Below are 17,831 nucleotides of genomic sequence, written 5' to 3'. Positions count from 1 at the left end.
CAATGAAAAACAGAAAAACTGTAGTACAGTGAGCTGTGGGAACAACTTCAAGCTGCCTAATGCGTGAATACCTGGAGTCCTCAAAAGCATAGGAAAAATGTTTGAAGAAATAATACCTGAAATTTCCCCAAAACTTCATGAAAAATAAATCCAGAGATCAACAAATTCAACAAACATGGAAAAAACAAAACAAAACTATACCAAGGGACATCAAGTCAAACTGCTTAAAACAAGTTGCAAAAAGGAAATCTTAAATTCATCAAAAGAAAAGAAATATTACATACATAGGAACAAAGATAAAGAGGAACATCAATAGGCACAAAGTATTAAAATTATTTTGCAGGAAAAAAAAGACGAACATCAAGGTTCTCATGGGAAACAACAAGGGAGAAGAAAGTGAAGGTCACTCCACAGAACTAAAAGGAAGAAACATTTCAACCTATAATTTTATACACAGCAAAAATTGTTTTTAAAAATAAAAGCAAAGTAAGGACATTTGCAGACATACTAAGATCAAAGAAATCATTATTAGCAGATACACTTCAAGAACTGTTACAGGAAATCTTTCAAGCAGAAGAAAATGATACCTGGTGAAAATATACAAAAGAATGAAAATCACTAGAAAAGGTAACTACAGGTTAACCATAGAAATTAAATTATATAAACTAAATGTAAATAAACATATACAAATAAATGTGTGTATGTATATGCATGCACATACATATGCAAATCTTTTTAAAAAATCATCGACAGTTTGAATGAAAATCGAAAACAGTAACAATGCATTGCTATGACAAAAAGATCCCTGGTAAATCCCCAAAGGTATCAAAAAAAGATCTCAGTTTCCACCTTAAAACACCAGAAGTAATGAAGCTGAAAAAAGGAAACAATAAAATCTTAGCAGAAATAGACTATGAAAGAATAAGGGAGAGAGAAAAAAGGTGAAATCTATTTTTAACAAGAATACTGAAATTGATCAACTTTAGCCAGACAGATCAAGAAAAATTTGAAGACACACGTTAAAAATATCAAGAACGACAGAAGTGTCACAAGCACAGACTCTACAAATATTCAAAAGATAACAGGAGAACACGACATACAACTTTTTCAATAAATCTAACGACTTAAATGAAGTGGACAAAATCTCTAAAAGATTTTAGTTACCAAAGCTCAGTAGAAAAAGACAGATAACCTAAACATCCCTATGTCTTAAAAGTTGAGATTATGGTTAAAAAAAAAAACAACAAAAAACCTGAAAAGAAATTCCAGGCCCAGACAATTTCAATGGTATTATTTGATTGGTAACCACATACTATGAAGAAAATATCACCAATCCTATGCTGACTCTTTTAAAAAATTAAAAAGGAAAAGACACCTCTCAACTATTTGTATGAGGCCAGTATTACTCTGATACCAAAAGCAAAGATATTACAAAAAAAAAAAAAATAGAATACTATTCGTCATGACTACAGACATAAAAAATGCTAAACAAAATTTTAGCCAAAAAAACCAATAATATATTATAAAGATAATACATCATGGTCTAGGTTGAGAAACTCAAGGTTAGTGATTCACTGTATTATTAAAAACAAAACAAAATCCAAACAGCTACATAAAAAGCTGATAAATGCAATGTACATTCCTGATAAAACCCTCATCTAACCAGACATCAGGATTTCCACTCCTTCTATTAAACACTGCACAGGAGGTTACAGCCAGTACAATCAGGCAAGAAAGATAAAAAGTATACAGACTGGGAAAGAGGAACTGCCTTTATTTTCAGACATAATCATCTAGGTAGAGTTACAATGAAATCTACAAAAGACCTATTGAAATTAGTAAGTCTTTTACAAGGATTAGAGAATAAAGGAAACGTATATATTAATATATGAGGAAACCAGAATTGAAAGAGACACGTGTTCATCACAGCACTGTTTATAAAAGCCAGGACATGGAAGCAACCTAGATGTCCATCAGCAGATGAATGGATAAGAAAGCTGTGGTACATATACACAATGGAGTATTACTCAGCCATTAAAAAGAATACATTTGAATCAGTTCTAATGAGGTGGATGAAACTGGAGCCGATTATACAGAGTGAAGTAAGCCAGAAAGAAAAACACCAATACAGTATACTAACACATATATGTGGAATTTAGAAAGATAGTAAGGATAACCCTGTATGGGAGACAGCAAAAGAGACACAGAGGTGTAGAACGGACTTTTGGACTCTGAGGGAGAGGGAGAGGGTGGGATGATTTGGGAGAATGGCATTGAAACATGTATACTATCATGCAAGAAACAAATCGCCAGTCTATGTTCGATACAGGATGCTTGGGGCTGGTGCCCGGGGATGATCCAGAGAGATGATATGGGGTGGGAGGTGGGAGGGGGGGTTCAGGATTGGGAACTCATGTACACCCATGGCTGATTCATGTCAATGTATGGCAAAACCAATCCAGTATTGTAAAGCAAAATAAAGTAAAAATAAAAATTTTTTAAAAATAAAATAAAAAGTGCAAAAAAATTAATATATGAAAATCAGTTTGTGTCTATATTCTAGCAATAAACAATCAGAAACAGAATTTAAAATACCATTTAGAATGGTAAAAAAAATACAAAATGCTTGGAGACACATCTGACCAAAGAAAGGTAGTTAAGACCTTTACACTGAAAACTGCAAAATACTGCTGACATATTCACACATATACACGCACACGCACACACACCCATTCTTTATTCATTATCTGACGATGGGCATTAGGTGGTCTCCATATCTTGGCCACTGTAAATAGTGAAGCTATGAATACTGGGGTATTGTGCCTTTTCCATTTAGTGTTTTCTGCAGATACATGGTCAAGAGTGCAACTGCTGGATAATATGGCAGCTCTATTTTTAGGTTTTTGGGGAACTTCTGTACGGTTTCTCATAGTGGCTGTACCAATTTAGTTCAGTTCAGTCACTCAGTCTTGTCTGACTCTTTGCAACCCCATGGAATGCAGCACACATTCCCTGTCCATCAACAACTCCCGGAGCCTGCTCAAACTCACGTCCATTCAGTTGGTGATGCCATCCAACCATCTTGTCGTCCCCTTCTCCTGCCTTCAATCTTTCCCAGCATCAGAGTCTTTTTCCAATGAGCCAGCTCTTTGCATGAGGTGGCCAAAGTACTGGCGCTTCAGCATCAGTCCTTCCAACAAATATTCAGGGCTAATTTCCTTTAGGACTGACTGGTTTGATCTCCTTGCCGTCCAAGGGACTCTCAAGAGTCTTCTCCAACACCACAGTTCAAAAGCATCAATTCTTCGGTGCTCAGTTTTCTTTATGGCCCAACTCTCACATCTACACATGACTACTGGAAAAACCATAGCTTTGACTAGACGGACCTTTGTCGATAAAGTAATGTCTCTGCCTTTAAATATGTTGTCTAGGTTGGCCATAGCTTTTCTTCCAAGGAGCAAGCGTCTTTTAATTTCATGGCTGCAGTCACCATCTGCAGTGATTCTGGAGCCCAAGAAAATAAAGTCTCTCACTGTTTCCATTGTTTCACCATCTATTTGCCATTAAGTGATGGGACCAGATGCCATGATCTTAGTCTTCTCAATGTTGAGCTTTAAGCCAGCCTTTTCACTCTCCTCTTTCACTTTCATCAAGAGGCTCTTCAGTTCTTCTTCACTTTCTGCCACAAGGCTGGGGTCATCTGCATATCTGTGGTTATTGATATTTCTCCTGGCAATCTTGATTCCAGCTTGTGCTTCATCCAGCCAACATTTCCCACGATGTACACTGCATATAAGTTAAATAAGCAGGGTGACAATATACAGCCTTGACATACTCCTTTCCCAATTTGGAACCAGTCTGTTGTTCCATGTCCAGTTCTTATTGTTGTTTCTTGACATGCAATACAGATTTCTCAGGAGGCAGCTAAGGTGGTCTGGTATTTCCATCTCTTTAAGAATTTTCCAGTTTGTTGTGATCTACACACACACTTTGGTATAATCAATGAAACAGAAGTAGATGTTTTTCTGGAATTCTCTTGCTTTTTCGATGATCCAATGGATGTTGGAAATTTGATTTCTGGCTCCTCTGTCTTTTCTAAATCCAGCTTGAACATCTGGAAGTTCTTGGTTCACATACTGTTGAACCCTGACTTGGAAAAGTTTGAACATTCCTTTGTTAGCATGTGAGATGAGTGCAATTGTGTGGTAGTTTGAGCATTCTTTGGCATTGCTCTTCTCTGGGATTGGAATGAAAACTGACCTTTTCCAGTCCTGTGGCCACTGTTTTCCAAATTTGCTGGCATATTGAGTGCAGCACTTTCACAGCATCATCTTTTAGGATTTGAAATAGCTCCACTGGAATTCCATCACCTCCACTAGCTTTGTTCATAGTGATGCTTCCTAAGGCCCACTTGACTTCACATTCCAGGATGTCTGGCTCTGGGTGAGTGATCACATCATCATGGTTTTCTAGGTGATGAAGATCTTTTTTGTATAGTTCTTCTGTGTATTCTTGCCACCTCTTCTTGATATCTTCTGCTTCTGTTAGGTCTAGACCATTTCTGTCCTTTATCGAGCCCATCTTTGCATGAAATGTTCCCTTGGTATCTCTAATTTTCTTGAAGAGATCTCTAGTCTTTCCCATTCTACTGTTTTCCTCTATCTCTTTGCATTGATCACTGAGGAAGGTTTTCTTATCTCTCCTTGCTATTCTTTGGAACTCTGCATTCAAATGGGTATATCCTTCCTTTTCTCCTTTGCCTTCTGCTTCTCTTCTCAGCTATTTGTAAGGGCTCCTCAGACAGCCAATTTGACTTTTTGCATTTTTTTTTCCATGGGGACGGTCTTGATCACTGCCTCCTGTACAGTGTCACAAACCTCCATCCATAGTTCTTCAGGCACTGTGTCTATCAGAGCTAATCCCTTGAATCACTACTACTGTATAATTGTAAGGGATCTGATGTAAGTCATACTTGAATGGTCTAGTGGTTTTCCCTACTTTCTTCTATTTAAGTCTGAATTTGGCAATAAGGAATTCATGATCTGAGCCACAGTCAGCTCCCGGTCTTGTTTTTGCTGACTGTACAGAGCTTCTCCATCTCAGGCTGCAAAGAATATAATCAATCTCATTTTGATATTGACCATCTGGTGATGTCCATGTGTAGAGTCTTCTCTTGTGTTGCTGGAAGAGGGTGTTTGCTAGGACCAGTGCGCTCTCTTGAGAAAACTCTGTTAGCCTTTACCCTGTTTCATTTTGTACTCCAAGGCCAAATTTGCCTGTTACTCCAGGTATCTCTAGACTTCCTACTTTTGTATTCCAGTCCCCTATGATGAAAAGGACATATTTTGGGATGTTACTTCTAGAAGGTCTTGTACATCTTCATAGAACCATTCAACTTCAGCTTCTTCAGCATTACTGGTTGGAGAACAGACTTGAATTACTGTGATACTGAATGATTTGCCTTGGAAACTAACAGAGATCATTGTGTCATTTTTAAGATTGCATCCAAGTACTGCCTTTCAGACTCTTGTTGACTGTGATGGCTACTCCATTTCTCCTAAGGGATTCTTGCCCACAGTTGTAGATATAATGGTCACCTCAATTAAATTCGCCCATTCCAGTCCATTTTATTTAGTTCACCGATTTCTAAAATGTCGATGTTCACTCTTGCCATCTCCTGTTTGACCACTTCCAACTTACCTTGATTCATGGACCTAACATTCCAGGTTCCTATGCAATATTGCCCTTTACAGCATCAGACCCTGCATCACCAGTCACGCCCACAACTGGGCATTGTTTTCACTTTCGCTCTGTCTTTTCATTCTTTCTGGAGTTAGTTCTCCACTGAGCTCCAGTAGCATACTGGGCAGCTACTGACCTGGGGAGTTATTCAGTGTCCTATCTTTTTGCCTTTTCATACTGTTCATGGGGTTCTCCAGGCAAGAATACTGGAGTGGTTTGCCCCTGCCTTCTCTAGTGGACCATGTTTTGTTAGAACCCTCCACCATGACCCATCCATCCTGGGTGGCCCCACATGGCAGGGCTCTTAGGTTCACTGAGTGAGACAAGGCTGTGGTCCATGTGATCAACTTGATTAGTTTTCTGTGATTATCCCGTCAGGGTCAGGATACAGCCCTTTATTTAAACTAGCCAGTGTGGAGGTGCATCGCAGAAAGATGTAGTACTTAAATTTAAAATAGAAATATACAAATGTATCTGTGAAGAAAAAAAAAAACCCAGAAAATAAAGAAACAGATCCATGAATGCAATACAATTTACATGAAAAGGAAATCCTGTGTATAATTCAATGAGTGGTGTTAAGACAACTAAGTATTTGAGAAAAATAGATTCCCTAATAGCAACAAACTGTGAAGAAATAGAGATTTGCATTTAAAAGTAGAAGCATGAAGATACAATACTGGTGAATCTATCACCTTATACACAGAGCTTTTTAGACATAACAACAAAAGCAGAAACCAAGAAGGAAAAGTGACATATTTGGTCAATAAACTTTTAAGTAAAAATAATAGATAGAAAATTAAAACAAATAATCCAAATGTTAATGGAACTGGAAAAAATATGAACTCCTTAAATGTTCATTTCAGTCAAAAAGCAAAATTCAAACACCAATGGAAAGATTGACAAAGATGTGATCAAACAACAGAAAAGAAGTACAAATGGCCAGCAAATGTGTAAAAGTGTTCAGTCTTACCAATTTTTTTTTTCCCTCATGTGCTGGGCACTGTGCTAAGGGCTTGACACCCAGTACTGTGGTAAATCTCTGCATGAGCATGCATGCTAAGTTGCTTCAGCCATGTTCGACCCTTTGCAAGCCCATGGACTATAGCCTGCCAGGCTCTTGTCCATTGGATTCTCCAGGCGAGAATACTAGAGTGGGTTGCTGTGCCCTCCTCCAGAGGGTCTTCCCGACCCAGGGATGGAACTCGCGTCTCTTAGACTCTAACATTGGCAGGCGGATTCTTTACCACTAGCGACACCTGGGAAGTCCAACTCCACGTACTATTATCTCTTACGACCCCGATCCTAAAGATAGTGAACCTGAGACAGGCAGAGGTTAACTTTACTTACCTGCCGTCACACAGCCAGAGAGCAGGAGATGACCAGAGCCACATTCTGAATCACTGTTTCTACCTCTTCTGGACTTCCTCATTAATGTAGATAACTCACAGAGTGAATCTGGTATATTCTTCCTACCCCATCTCCTTGCCATGCACAGTGGAATGGTGATTCCCAGAATTCCTTTCTCGTGATACACTTCAACTTGGGTTCATAAGCAGAATCCTGCCTTGGGTCACCCAGAATTTCAAGCCTATGTGATCTTAGTATCTCACCTGGAGCTCTATCCATCCTCTCTCTGAACCTGAGATACATCTTTTACCTACTCCATCATTCAGGGAAGAAGCACAAGCTGGAATCAAGATTGCTGGGAGAAATATCAATCACCTCAGATATGCAGATGACACCACTCTTACGGCAGAAAGTGAAGAGGAACTCAAAAGACTCTTGATGAAAGTAAAAGAGGAGAGTGAAAAAGTTGGCTTAAAGCTCAACATTCAGAAAACGAAGATCATGGCATCTGGTCCCATCACTTCATGGCAAATAGATGGGGAAACAGTGGAAACAGTGTCAGACTTTATTTTTTTGGGCTCCAAAATCACTGCAGATGATGATTGCAGCCATGAAATTAAAAGATGCTTACTCCTTGGAAGAAAAGTTATAACCAATCTAGACAGCATATTCAAAAACAGAGACATTACTTTGCCAACAGTGGTCCATCTAGTCAAGGCTATGGTTTTTCCAGTGGTCATGTATGGATGTGAGAGTTGGACTGTGAAGAAAGCTGAGCACCAAAGAACTGATGCTGTTGAACTGTGGTGTTGAAGACTCTTGAGAGTCCCTTGGACTGCAAGGAGATCCAACCAGTCCATTCTAAAGAAGCTCAGTCCTGGGTGTTCACTGGAAGGACTGATGCTGAAGCTGAAACTCCAGTACTTTGGCCACCTCATGCGAAGAGTTGACGCACTGGAAAAAACCCTGATGCCAGGAGGGATTGGGGGCGGGAGGAGAAGGGGATGACAGAGGATGAGATGGCTGGATGGCATCACCAACTCGATGGACGTGAGTCTGAGTGAACTTCAGGAGTTGGTGATGGACAAGGAGGCCTGGCGTGCTGCGATTCATGGGGTCGCAAAGAGTCGGACACGACAGAGTGACTGAACTGAACTGAGCGATATTTAAAAATCAACTAAACAAAGGGGCATCTTTTACTGCCAAGTGAGCAAGGACTTTAAAGAAGGGCTTCCCCAGTGGCTCAGTGGTAAAGAATCCGCCTGCCAATGCAGGAGACACAGGTTCAATCCCTGGGTCAGGAAGTTTCCTTGGAGAAGAAAACTAACCCACTGCAGGATTCTCGCCTGGAAAATTCCATGGACAGAGGAGCCCAGAGCTGCAAAAAGTCAGACATGACAGAACACACACACAGGAGCTAATGCGGGAGAGCTGGCACCCCTCCCACGGTGTTGCTGAGATGCATCAAGTGATACTTCCAAGACAACATGGCAGTATCTGTTGTTTAACTGAGGAGCAGGGAGGTGGGGGGAGAAGGAAGAGAGATCGTGACTGATACTGCTTCTTTCTACTTGACAGATGACAGAAATTTTCTCAACTTGGTGGTGGTGGTGTGGTCACTAAATCGTGTCCAACTCTCTGTGATGCCGTGGACTGCAGCCCACCAGACTCCTTTCTCCATGGGATTTCCCAGGCAAGAATACTGGAGTGGGTAGCCATTTCCTTCTCCAGGGTATCTTCCCGACCCAGGGATCGAACCCAGGTCTCCTGCATTGCAGGCAGATTCTTTACCAATTGAGCTACGAGGGAAGCCCTTTCTCAACTTGCTCATCCATATTTTACAATGTTTCATTTTTACAACCAACATGAAATTTTTTGTGAAATTAAAAAATTTTCCAAACTGACCTCTAAATTGTATGCACAAGAAGAACCATTCCATATTATACTGTCTCATTTTACTGGAGATTAAAATTCTGTTTTATACTATCACAAACAAGCACACACACCACCACCACCCCTTCCCTACTCCAAGCAGTAATGACGGCAACAGAGGAATTGTCGTCAAGAACAAACAGATTCACGGAAAGTAGGAAGAGCAACTGTGGTGGCCCCCACGTGGCCTAAATGTGAGGATTAAGAGAGATGAGGCTTGTGAAGCAATCAGCACAGTGCTTGGCACAAAGATGTTCAACGTTAATGTTGACAGAAAGTGTTACGAATGTTTACAGTTTTGTTTTTTTAAAAGCTGCATCTCACTTGAATACTTAACATGCTGGTTTTGCACAAACTGGCAGGACAGTTCTTTTTTTTTTTAGTTTATTTTTTTGGCTGCTCTGGGTCTTTGTTGCTGTGTGAGGACTTCAGATGAAGAGAGCTGGGGCTACCCTTCATTGCAGAGCACTCACTTCTCATTGCAGTGGCTTCTCTTGTTTCGGAGCACAAGCTCTTGGGTGCACAGGTAGGTGCCGCTCCCAGCCTCTAGAGCACAGGCTCAGTAGTTGTCGCACACGGGCTTAGCTGTTCCTCAGCATGTGGGATCTTCCTGGACCAGGAATTGAACCCCATCCCCTGCAATGGCAGGTGGATGCTTACCCAGCAGACCACTGGGAAGTCCAGGACTGTTCACTAACCAGTTGGTATACAACAAAACCTACTACCTTATATACCCATTTAGAATTGAATAGCTTGGCTCAAGGCAGAGATGGCCTGCAAAGGAACCCGAGCTTAAATGCCTACCAGCTCTGTTACCTTGGAAACATTCCTTAATTTCTCTGCGCCTGTTTCATGATCTGTAAATTGGGGTTTTATGAGGATCTAAAATCTTAAAATCCAGAAGTAACAAAAGTGATGGTTTAGGTAAGTGTATGTTACTCATTTTAGTTACAAGGGAAAGCAACATGCAGGGAAGAAAAATGCGGCATCGCTCTATGTCTTACCAGGGCAGAACTGCTAATGGTACTTGAACCCAAGTTCAAGTATAGGTTTCCTGTACTCTGGACTCTCAATCCAGAACTCAGATACGAGAACAGGAGGATGAGGTTATTCGAGGCAAACTTCTGTTTAAAACTAAACGCCTGCCCTGTCCACACTGCAGATGTTGACAGAGGTTCTGCCCCACAGAAATTCTGGTCTGGGTGAAGAAGGACCCCCATAAAGGAATTTAGGTAGCTCAATGAGGCAGTACCTGATTAAGCACCAAAATAAATGACAGCTGAGTAACAAAGACAATACAAATTTGGAGAAGGGATGGCAGAATGAAGGGAAGTGGAGACAGCTGGGAGGTGAGGATCCCCAGCAGTGCCCCAGCCTGGAGGCTGTGGGCAAGCTGCCCAAGGAAGTTAACACTCCAACATGCCACTTGAGACCAACGTGGCAGACAGAATAATCATGGCATTAATAAAAACTGGGAAACTGGAGGTGGCATCAGACAATTCTGCTCTGGACACAAGCAGTGTGTATTGGTCGCCAGACATGCAAGAGAGGGAAGATAGCCAAACGGGCATCCAGAGAGCCGCGACTGACAGCGGGGCAGGATGATGACCAAGAAGTACAAAGTCACAGAAATGAAGGGAGAGAAGTTCCAAGAAGAAGCTATCGACAGTGCCCAATGCTGCTTACCACAGATAAGGAAAAACTCAGCCAGAGAAAAAAGGCATCTCCCACTGACGGGGCCAATCAGAGAGCTCAAGCCACAGGCAGAGGAAGGAGAACTTAAAAAATATCAAGCACCTGGCAACGATTTCATTTTTCTCCAAGAGTAGCTTAGCTTATGACTCTACTCTGGATGATTACAAATTAATGATTTTATACCTACTCCCCAAAAGTTGATTTTGGGGGGGCATGGATCTCTGAGGATGGTGGCAAGGATTACAAAGAGGAGGAAAACAGTCCTTAGCAAGAGAAAGAGGGAGCACACTGTTTTCAATGACAGTATTTCATTGCTGCCCAGCACAGATCTCAGCAGTAATGAACAGCTTTTAGTAAAAAGCAAGTGACTGAAGTTCCTTAATGGAGCACTATGAATGAATACGGGCTTCCCAGGTGGCCCAGTCGTAAAGAATCCTCCAGACAATGTAGGAGACCTGGGTTTGACCCCTGGGTGGGGAAGATCCCTTGGTGAAGGAAATGGGAACCCATTCCACTATTCTTGCCTGGGAAATCCCATGGACAGGGGAACCTGGTGGGCTACAGTCCACAGGGTCGCAAAAGAGTCAGACAAGACTCAGCGACTAAACAACATGAACGAATATTCTACTTATTAGGCTCTAAATTAAAAAGTAATCACTCTACCCTCATGCAAAGGATGGAAACATCTCACTTTTTGTCATCTTTAGAAAATCACTCTTAAAAAACATGTTTATATTATAAAGCAAAAGTTCAATAAAAAGAAAGTAAATACCACTCCTGATCAATCTACCATCTAAGACAAAAAAACCTGACCAAATTAGGTTTTTTATCTCTTTTCTTCCTGCTTTTATTCCTAAGCACTTTCTGTTCATATGCTTTGGAGACAGAATACTTCTGTACCCTCCTTCTGCACTTCTGTCACAAACACAGCTTAAAACAAAAATTTGTGCCTGAAACAAAAGTATCTGGTAGACAAACTTAAAAGTGCTAAGAAAGACTATCCCAACTCCACCCTGCCATAAATCGCCGGTTAGTGGTAATAACGTGAAACTGTACCAGACTAAAACAATCACATTCCTGAGAATTTACCCAACTTCACATTTACTAGATACATACAATGTAGCTCGACATTTATAAAAAGTTAAAAGACAACCATGCCCCCAAACACATTTCACAATGAAACTATATCACAGATGATATATGATGCTTTTTCTTGAGGAGAGCATGGCAACCCACTCCAGTATTCTTGCCTGGGAAATCCCAAGGACACAGGAGCCTGGAGGGCTATAGTCCATAGCGCCACAAAGAGTCATACACAACTGAGGTGACTTTGCATGCATGATGCCTTTTTAAAAAGCTTTTATTTGTTGGTAATAATGAATGGGCAGACTTACAAATGAAACTACTACTAAATGTTAGACGTTTAACATATACACACATATTTTCACTATATTTTTAATATATTTTCACTACACCATCCCCCTATTTGCACTCTTCTGAATATCTAGATCTTAGATTCAGGGAAAACTGCCAGCAATCCAGAACAAGCAATTAAGTTGTAATAATTACAGTAACTTCTACCTTGGACAACCCTTTCAAAGTCCTTACATACAGAGCACAGCCAAAACATCCTCAAAGGTCCCCTTTTCTCTAGACTCGTGAAACACACCCTCAGATCAGTGAAGACAGATGTTAAAATATAGGAGTGTTAAGACATATAGGAAAGCTGAGAGCTGAAGAATTGATGCTTTTGAACAGAGGTGTTGGAGAAGACTCTTGAGTCTCTTGGACTGCAAAGAGATCCAACCAGTCAATCCTAAAGAAAATCAGTCCTAAATATTCATTGGAAGGACTGATGCTGAAGCTCCAATACTTTGGACACCTGATGCGAAGAACTGACTCTCTGGAATAGACCCTGATGCTGGGAAAGACTGAAAGCGGGAGGAGAAGGGAACGACAGAGCATGAGATGGTTGGATGGCATCACCAACTCAAGGGACATGAGTTTGAGCAAGCTCCGGGAGTTGGTGATGGACAGGGAAGCCTGGCATGCTGCAGTCCATGGGGTCACGAAGAGTCGGACACAACTGTGTGACTGAACTGAACTGAAGACATACAGGATGTTAAGACAAAGGTTGCCTCATGCTTCTGACTTAAAATTAACACCACCTGGTCCAAACATGAACTCTGCATTAGGTAATCTAGGAATTTCTGCTGCTTTTCTTTAGATGATGAGTTTTACTTAGTTTTGAAGATTTTCCAGTGAAATTCGGCTGCAACAGAAATATACTAACATACAAGATACCCAAAGAACCGTCATTAAAATTGCAGGTAAGTCTTAGCTTCAAAAACTTAAGGTAGTTTATACTACCAAAATAAAACCACACCAAAAATCCTCAGGATGTAAATGGACAGAGTGAATTCAGCTACCTTCAGAAATCTGCTCAGATTTGCTGAGAAAAAAACTCAAAACAGCACCCTTTAGGGGGCAAACGGGGCCAAACTTGTGGTATCACATTCATGTAAGAAAACCAATCTCACTTCTCCTACTTACTCAAACAAAAACTATTAGAATTTGATCACCCGGGAGACTGAAAGCACTGGCCAATTTTGGAGCTTTCTTCCTGGAATATTTCATCAGAAGCAGATCCATTCATAATGGGCAGAGTCCTATGTTCTAACTAAGTACTGCCAATATCTTCAATAGATAATTTCTCTGTTCAAATTGTTCATACAGACACAACACAGGCCACAAAAGGTGTCTGATTCTGCCAGGACCACTGGCTGATTCAGCCCCATCTTTTCGTTCTTGTACACTGGGGCCCAAATTCTCCTCCCCTGACCCTTACAATTATGGGTATTAGAGAGATGTACCAAGACTTATACACCATACAAAAGGGAAACTAGCAAATATGAATTAGTCTGACATTTCTCAAACAAAGCATTTTTCTTAAGTATACAACAAGAATTAGCATAAAAAATGGCTGCTGGAAAAATAAGCAGAAGGACAATACAAACTAAATGTTTCACTGGACTCAATCATTTTAGTTCCCTGTGTTAACGGACCCATGAATATAATTACTCCCTCAAACAAATGTTAAATGCCTATTGTGTGCGTGGCACTGTGCAAGGTAATCCAAGGAAGACAAAAACCAGGACACCTGCCAAGCACTACTTTACACTCAAGGAGACCTTAACTTATTGTACCATTTCAGATTTACTGGACACACCAACTACATGCCAGGATGTGCTGGGTGCCACAGCCACACGAGAACCAATCAACTGCGGATGTGTAACCAAAGATGAACTGTGACAACCCCAGGCCTGCCTAGTCCTAAAGCAGCAATATTTCATTCAAGAAATAATCTTGCCTCTGTAGATGAATCCTTTCTACAGACAGCAATTCTTTGAATAACTTCCTCCTATGTTAACCTAAACTGCTTAAGAGTTAATTATACCGTTCTGAACAACAACAACAAAAAAAAACCCAGTAAACTGAAGCACCTGGCACTTTAACATGAATTTGCTTTGCTTTGCTTTGCTGTTGCCTTCTATAACAATAAAAAGTGACTTTAGTTGTAAAGTAGAACGTCAACCCTCAACTCACTGTGGCAAGAAATTACTTCCCTTGCAGTGGCAGTTTAGTGTGAAATGGAAGCTAAACTAACAAATCTTGCTTAGCTTTTTAAAAACCATTCACTTTTAGTGATTTCTTCATGAAGGCTCTGTGGTCACTCATTTCCTCAGGTTCAAAAACAGGTAGTGCCAACAAAATTGCGAATCTGGGCTTCTAGGTTACAAAATCATTTTTAACCCCGGAAAAGCACCGGGTTTACAGTCTTACAATACTAACCAGAGTTTTCTAAAAATAAGACTTAGTTAGCCCTTAATTGTAAATTACAGGTAAAGGTTTGCAAGCTAGAAGCTTGACATTGGTTTTTAAAGTTTTTCATATTAAAAACAATGACACCCAGTTACGTATGTAAAAAATATTAGAGAACAGTTAGCTAAACAATCATCAATACTGCAAACCGATACTTAAGAGGGAAGCTGAAGACAGAAGATTCCTCCTCCAAAAACGTTTAAACAAATCTAAAGTAAAATTTGGCAAGCTGTCCCCCAGTCTCGCTACTTTTACAATTTAAAGTGAGCTCTGTTCGCACGCCGTTATTAAAACCGCAACCAAAAAAAAAAGTGTCCTGAAATTTGCTTATTAACAACAATCAAGTCTAAAAATATGCCCCTCCTACCTAGTGGGCCAAGTGGCAAGAATACACGAGAACTCAGGAAGTTTTGAAATGGAAGTGACAGGAGACAAGGGGGAAGACGAGGGTGAGACGAGGGGAAAGAATCACGGAGAACAAGAGCAACTCCGTGCGGTCAAAGCCGCAAGTTGGCATCCGAACTGCGAGTTCCCGGCTCGGGACGAGAGTCGACCGAGCAACTTCGCGCCGGACCGAGCCCTGCGCCCGGCCGCCCTCGGAGCCGCGAGCCGCGGCCCTTCCTCCCCGGTCGCAGCCCGGCAGCGGCCTCCGCGAGGGCGCGGTGACAGCCGCGGGGCCGGGCCCGGGAGATGCCGGCCGGCTGACACCCACCTTCCTTCTCGGCCCGCGCCGCGGCCACGACGAGGGTCATCACCAGGTGCAGCGCTCCCAGGAGGCCGGCGGCTGCGCTCCGGGGGCCCCCGCCGCGGCCGGCCGCGGGCTCCAGACCGGCCACGGCGGACGTGGAGGCAGCGGAGGCGGATCCCGCTGCTCCTTCTCCGGCCCGCTTCCCCATCCCTGCCGGCCGGGGTCCGCCGCGCTCGAGGTCCGGCGCGGTCCTTCTCGGATAGGCGGCGGCGGCGCGGGAGCCGTGGTCCGGGCTCTGGCCGCGGCGCCGGGGGGAGACAGCGGTTCCGGGCCCAGGGCTCGGGCTCCGGACGTGGGTCTGGGTCCGTGCGTGCGTGTGAGCGAGCGTGTCAGTCACGGCCTCCGCCTCAGCATCGCCCACGGGGAGTCGAAGCGGAGAGGCCGCGGGTCAAGCACAGCGGGCGGCCATACTGGAAACGGGCACGGGCCGCGGGCTCTGGGCGCTGGCCTGCGAGGGGCGGGGCGCGGCTCTGGGCACCGCCCCCGCCGTGCCGTCACCTGGGCAGCCCGCCGGTCCGTCCGTCCGCCCCGGAGTTGTTCGGTCCGAACTCCTCGTCCCGCTCTCAGAGGCCCACGGCTCCAAACGCCAGACGGGACGGGTCAACACAAACCCAACCTGTCACTGATGCCCCCACAGGCAAGGGGGAGGAGGGAGGCCGGCCGGGGCCCAGTCGCCAGAACTTGTGATGGCGGCCCACGCTTCGCGGAGGCAGGGACGACGATCACGTGGGGACGGGGGGGGTGGGGCCTGGCCGCGCAGCCGCCCTGGGGCGGGGGCGGGAGTGGGGCGGGGTTTCGGGGCTCTGGGGGAGGCAGGGCGGCAGCTGAGAAGCAGGGAACAAACCCTTGCAGCCTCTGTACTGCAATGCGAGATCCTTCCACAGAACTGAGTGCATATCCAGACCTCGAAGTCCAACGCGGAAAATCCATTCCAGTGACTCCCCCAGGCCGCACCCCCGCTTCTCAGCCGCTTCGAGAATACGCGGGACCTGCTTCAGTTTCCCGGTGGCGCTGCCTTGGGGACGTGGACCTGCACTGTTCATCTTTGCACCCTTGAAGATACAGTACTCTGGAACGCTTCGTGGAATCCTCCTGCCCTTGGATTGTGCCGAGTTTGCTGTGGGAAAGCCCTTTGCTGTGTGTGTAAAGTGGCAGTGGCTGACTTTCTCCAACTTGGAATAATTCTTAATATATTTTATTCACCTATTTCCTTCAAGGCCCAGCACAAATCAGGAAGCCACCTCATGCCTCTTAGAGGCCCTTTTCGTCTTAGGTCAAGGTTCTTCGTGGGCGTGGCTGTTCTCTACAAACTTTCTCTTTAATCAATTAGTAACTTCCCTTCACTCCTAATTTAGTAACTCTCTTAGTAACTTCCCCTAACTACAGAGCAGTTCACTTAACGCTGAGCTGGATTTGTCGAGTGACTGTGTACTAAAGCCGAGTCCACCGCTAATACGTCCTGAAACAAACTACGTGGGAAAAATAAAATTTCAAGAAGCTATGCAAAAGAAACTCAAAAGTACTACCCTCTGCAGTCGTCTTCTTTGTCAAGCAAGCACTTTATATTTTTTAAGAGCTTTTACCCTGATTTTGAAAAGCAATTTTACTTTTCTGATTTTTAGAGTAAGAATTGAATTTTGTTCTTGATGTAATTAAATAGGAATAATTAGTATCATCTCTAAGTGGGCGTTTCCATGTTTGTAGATCGAAGGCTTTCAACTCACTGAAGAAATCGAGTTCAAAGATAAGTATGTGAGTGCAGGGTCAAAACTTATCTTCAATGTGCAAGGAGCCTGTAGCTCCTCCCCCATTACCAGTTTCAAGGCAGGCAAGCCTCTTCAACCATTAAATGCTTAGGTTCTCTTACACAGGAATCAACCAAGTCCTCTGATTAGCCTGAGGCTCGGGAGCCCCATGGGAACTAAGCATATGTCTGTAATTGGAGCTTAGACATATACAGACCTGTTTGATCAGAGGCTGATTCCCATGAAGCTAATGAAGCTTAAGCTTTAGGGCCTTTCTCTTGCGCAAGTTTCTTCCACAGGTCTCTGCATCTAACAGTGTTTATAAGCTCGTCTTCTTGTTATTTAAGCCCCCAAACCCCAATAGCTGTGTAGGTATTTAGGGCCTACCATATCCGAACCTCCCTGTGCCTGATGGACTTTGAGAGCCAGAGCAGTAATGGTGGAAGTTTGTTCCCAGGAAAGGGCATTGAGACTGCTGGGAGAATAATAATAAACGAAGAACTGACCGTACAACTTGGTAAACTGTAATGGAGAGTACCCGGGGTTGTCATCACCTCATCTTTCTCTTTCCCCCCAGACCCATGTTCTTTGAGAAGGAGAGAATGAAGGAACTGGGAATTCCCTGGCAGTCCAGTGGGTAGGACTCTGAGTCTTCACCACCAGTGGGCCCCAGGTTCATCCCTGGTCAGGGAACTAAGATTCTGCAAGCTGTGCACACATAAACAGGAAAGAAAGAAAAG

General features: G+C 43.2%; 1 protein-coding gene across 1 annotated transcript in view; it reads right to left on the bottom strand.

Annotated features, from left to right (window-relative positions):
* The window catches only part of TMEM131 (transmembrane protein 131), a 178,213-nt gene extending 161,191 nt beyond the window's left edge, over positions 1–17,022 (bottom strand). Inside the window, exon 1 of the mRNA XM_069583900.1 lies at positions 15,311–17,022. Within this exon, the coding sequence (XP_069440001.1) occupies positions 15,311–15,494 (184 nt within the window). The 5' untranslated portion in view covers positions 15,495–17,022. The remainder of the gene's footprint in view (positions 1–15,310) is intronic.
* Positions 17,023–17,831: the final 809 nt, after the last annotated feature.

This window comes from Ovis canadensis, chromosome 3 (genome assembly GCF_042477335.2).
Source record: "Ovis canadensis isolate MfBH-ARS-UI-01 breed Bighorn chromosome 3, ARS-UI_OviCan_v2, whole genome shotgun sequence".
Classification (NCBI taxonomy): Eukaryota; Metazoa; Chordata; class Mammalia; order Artiodactyla; family Bovidae; genus Ovis; species Ovis canadensis.
Note: the sequence above shows the minus strand (reverse complement) of the source record. Positions and strands in the feature narration are given on the sequence as shown.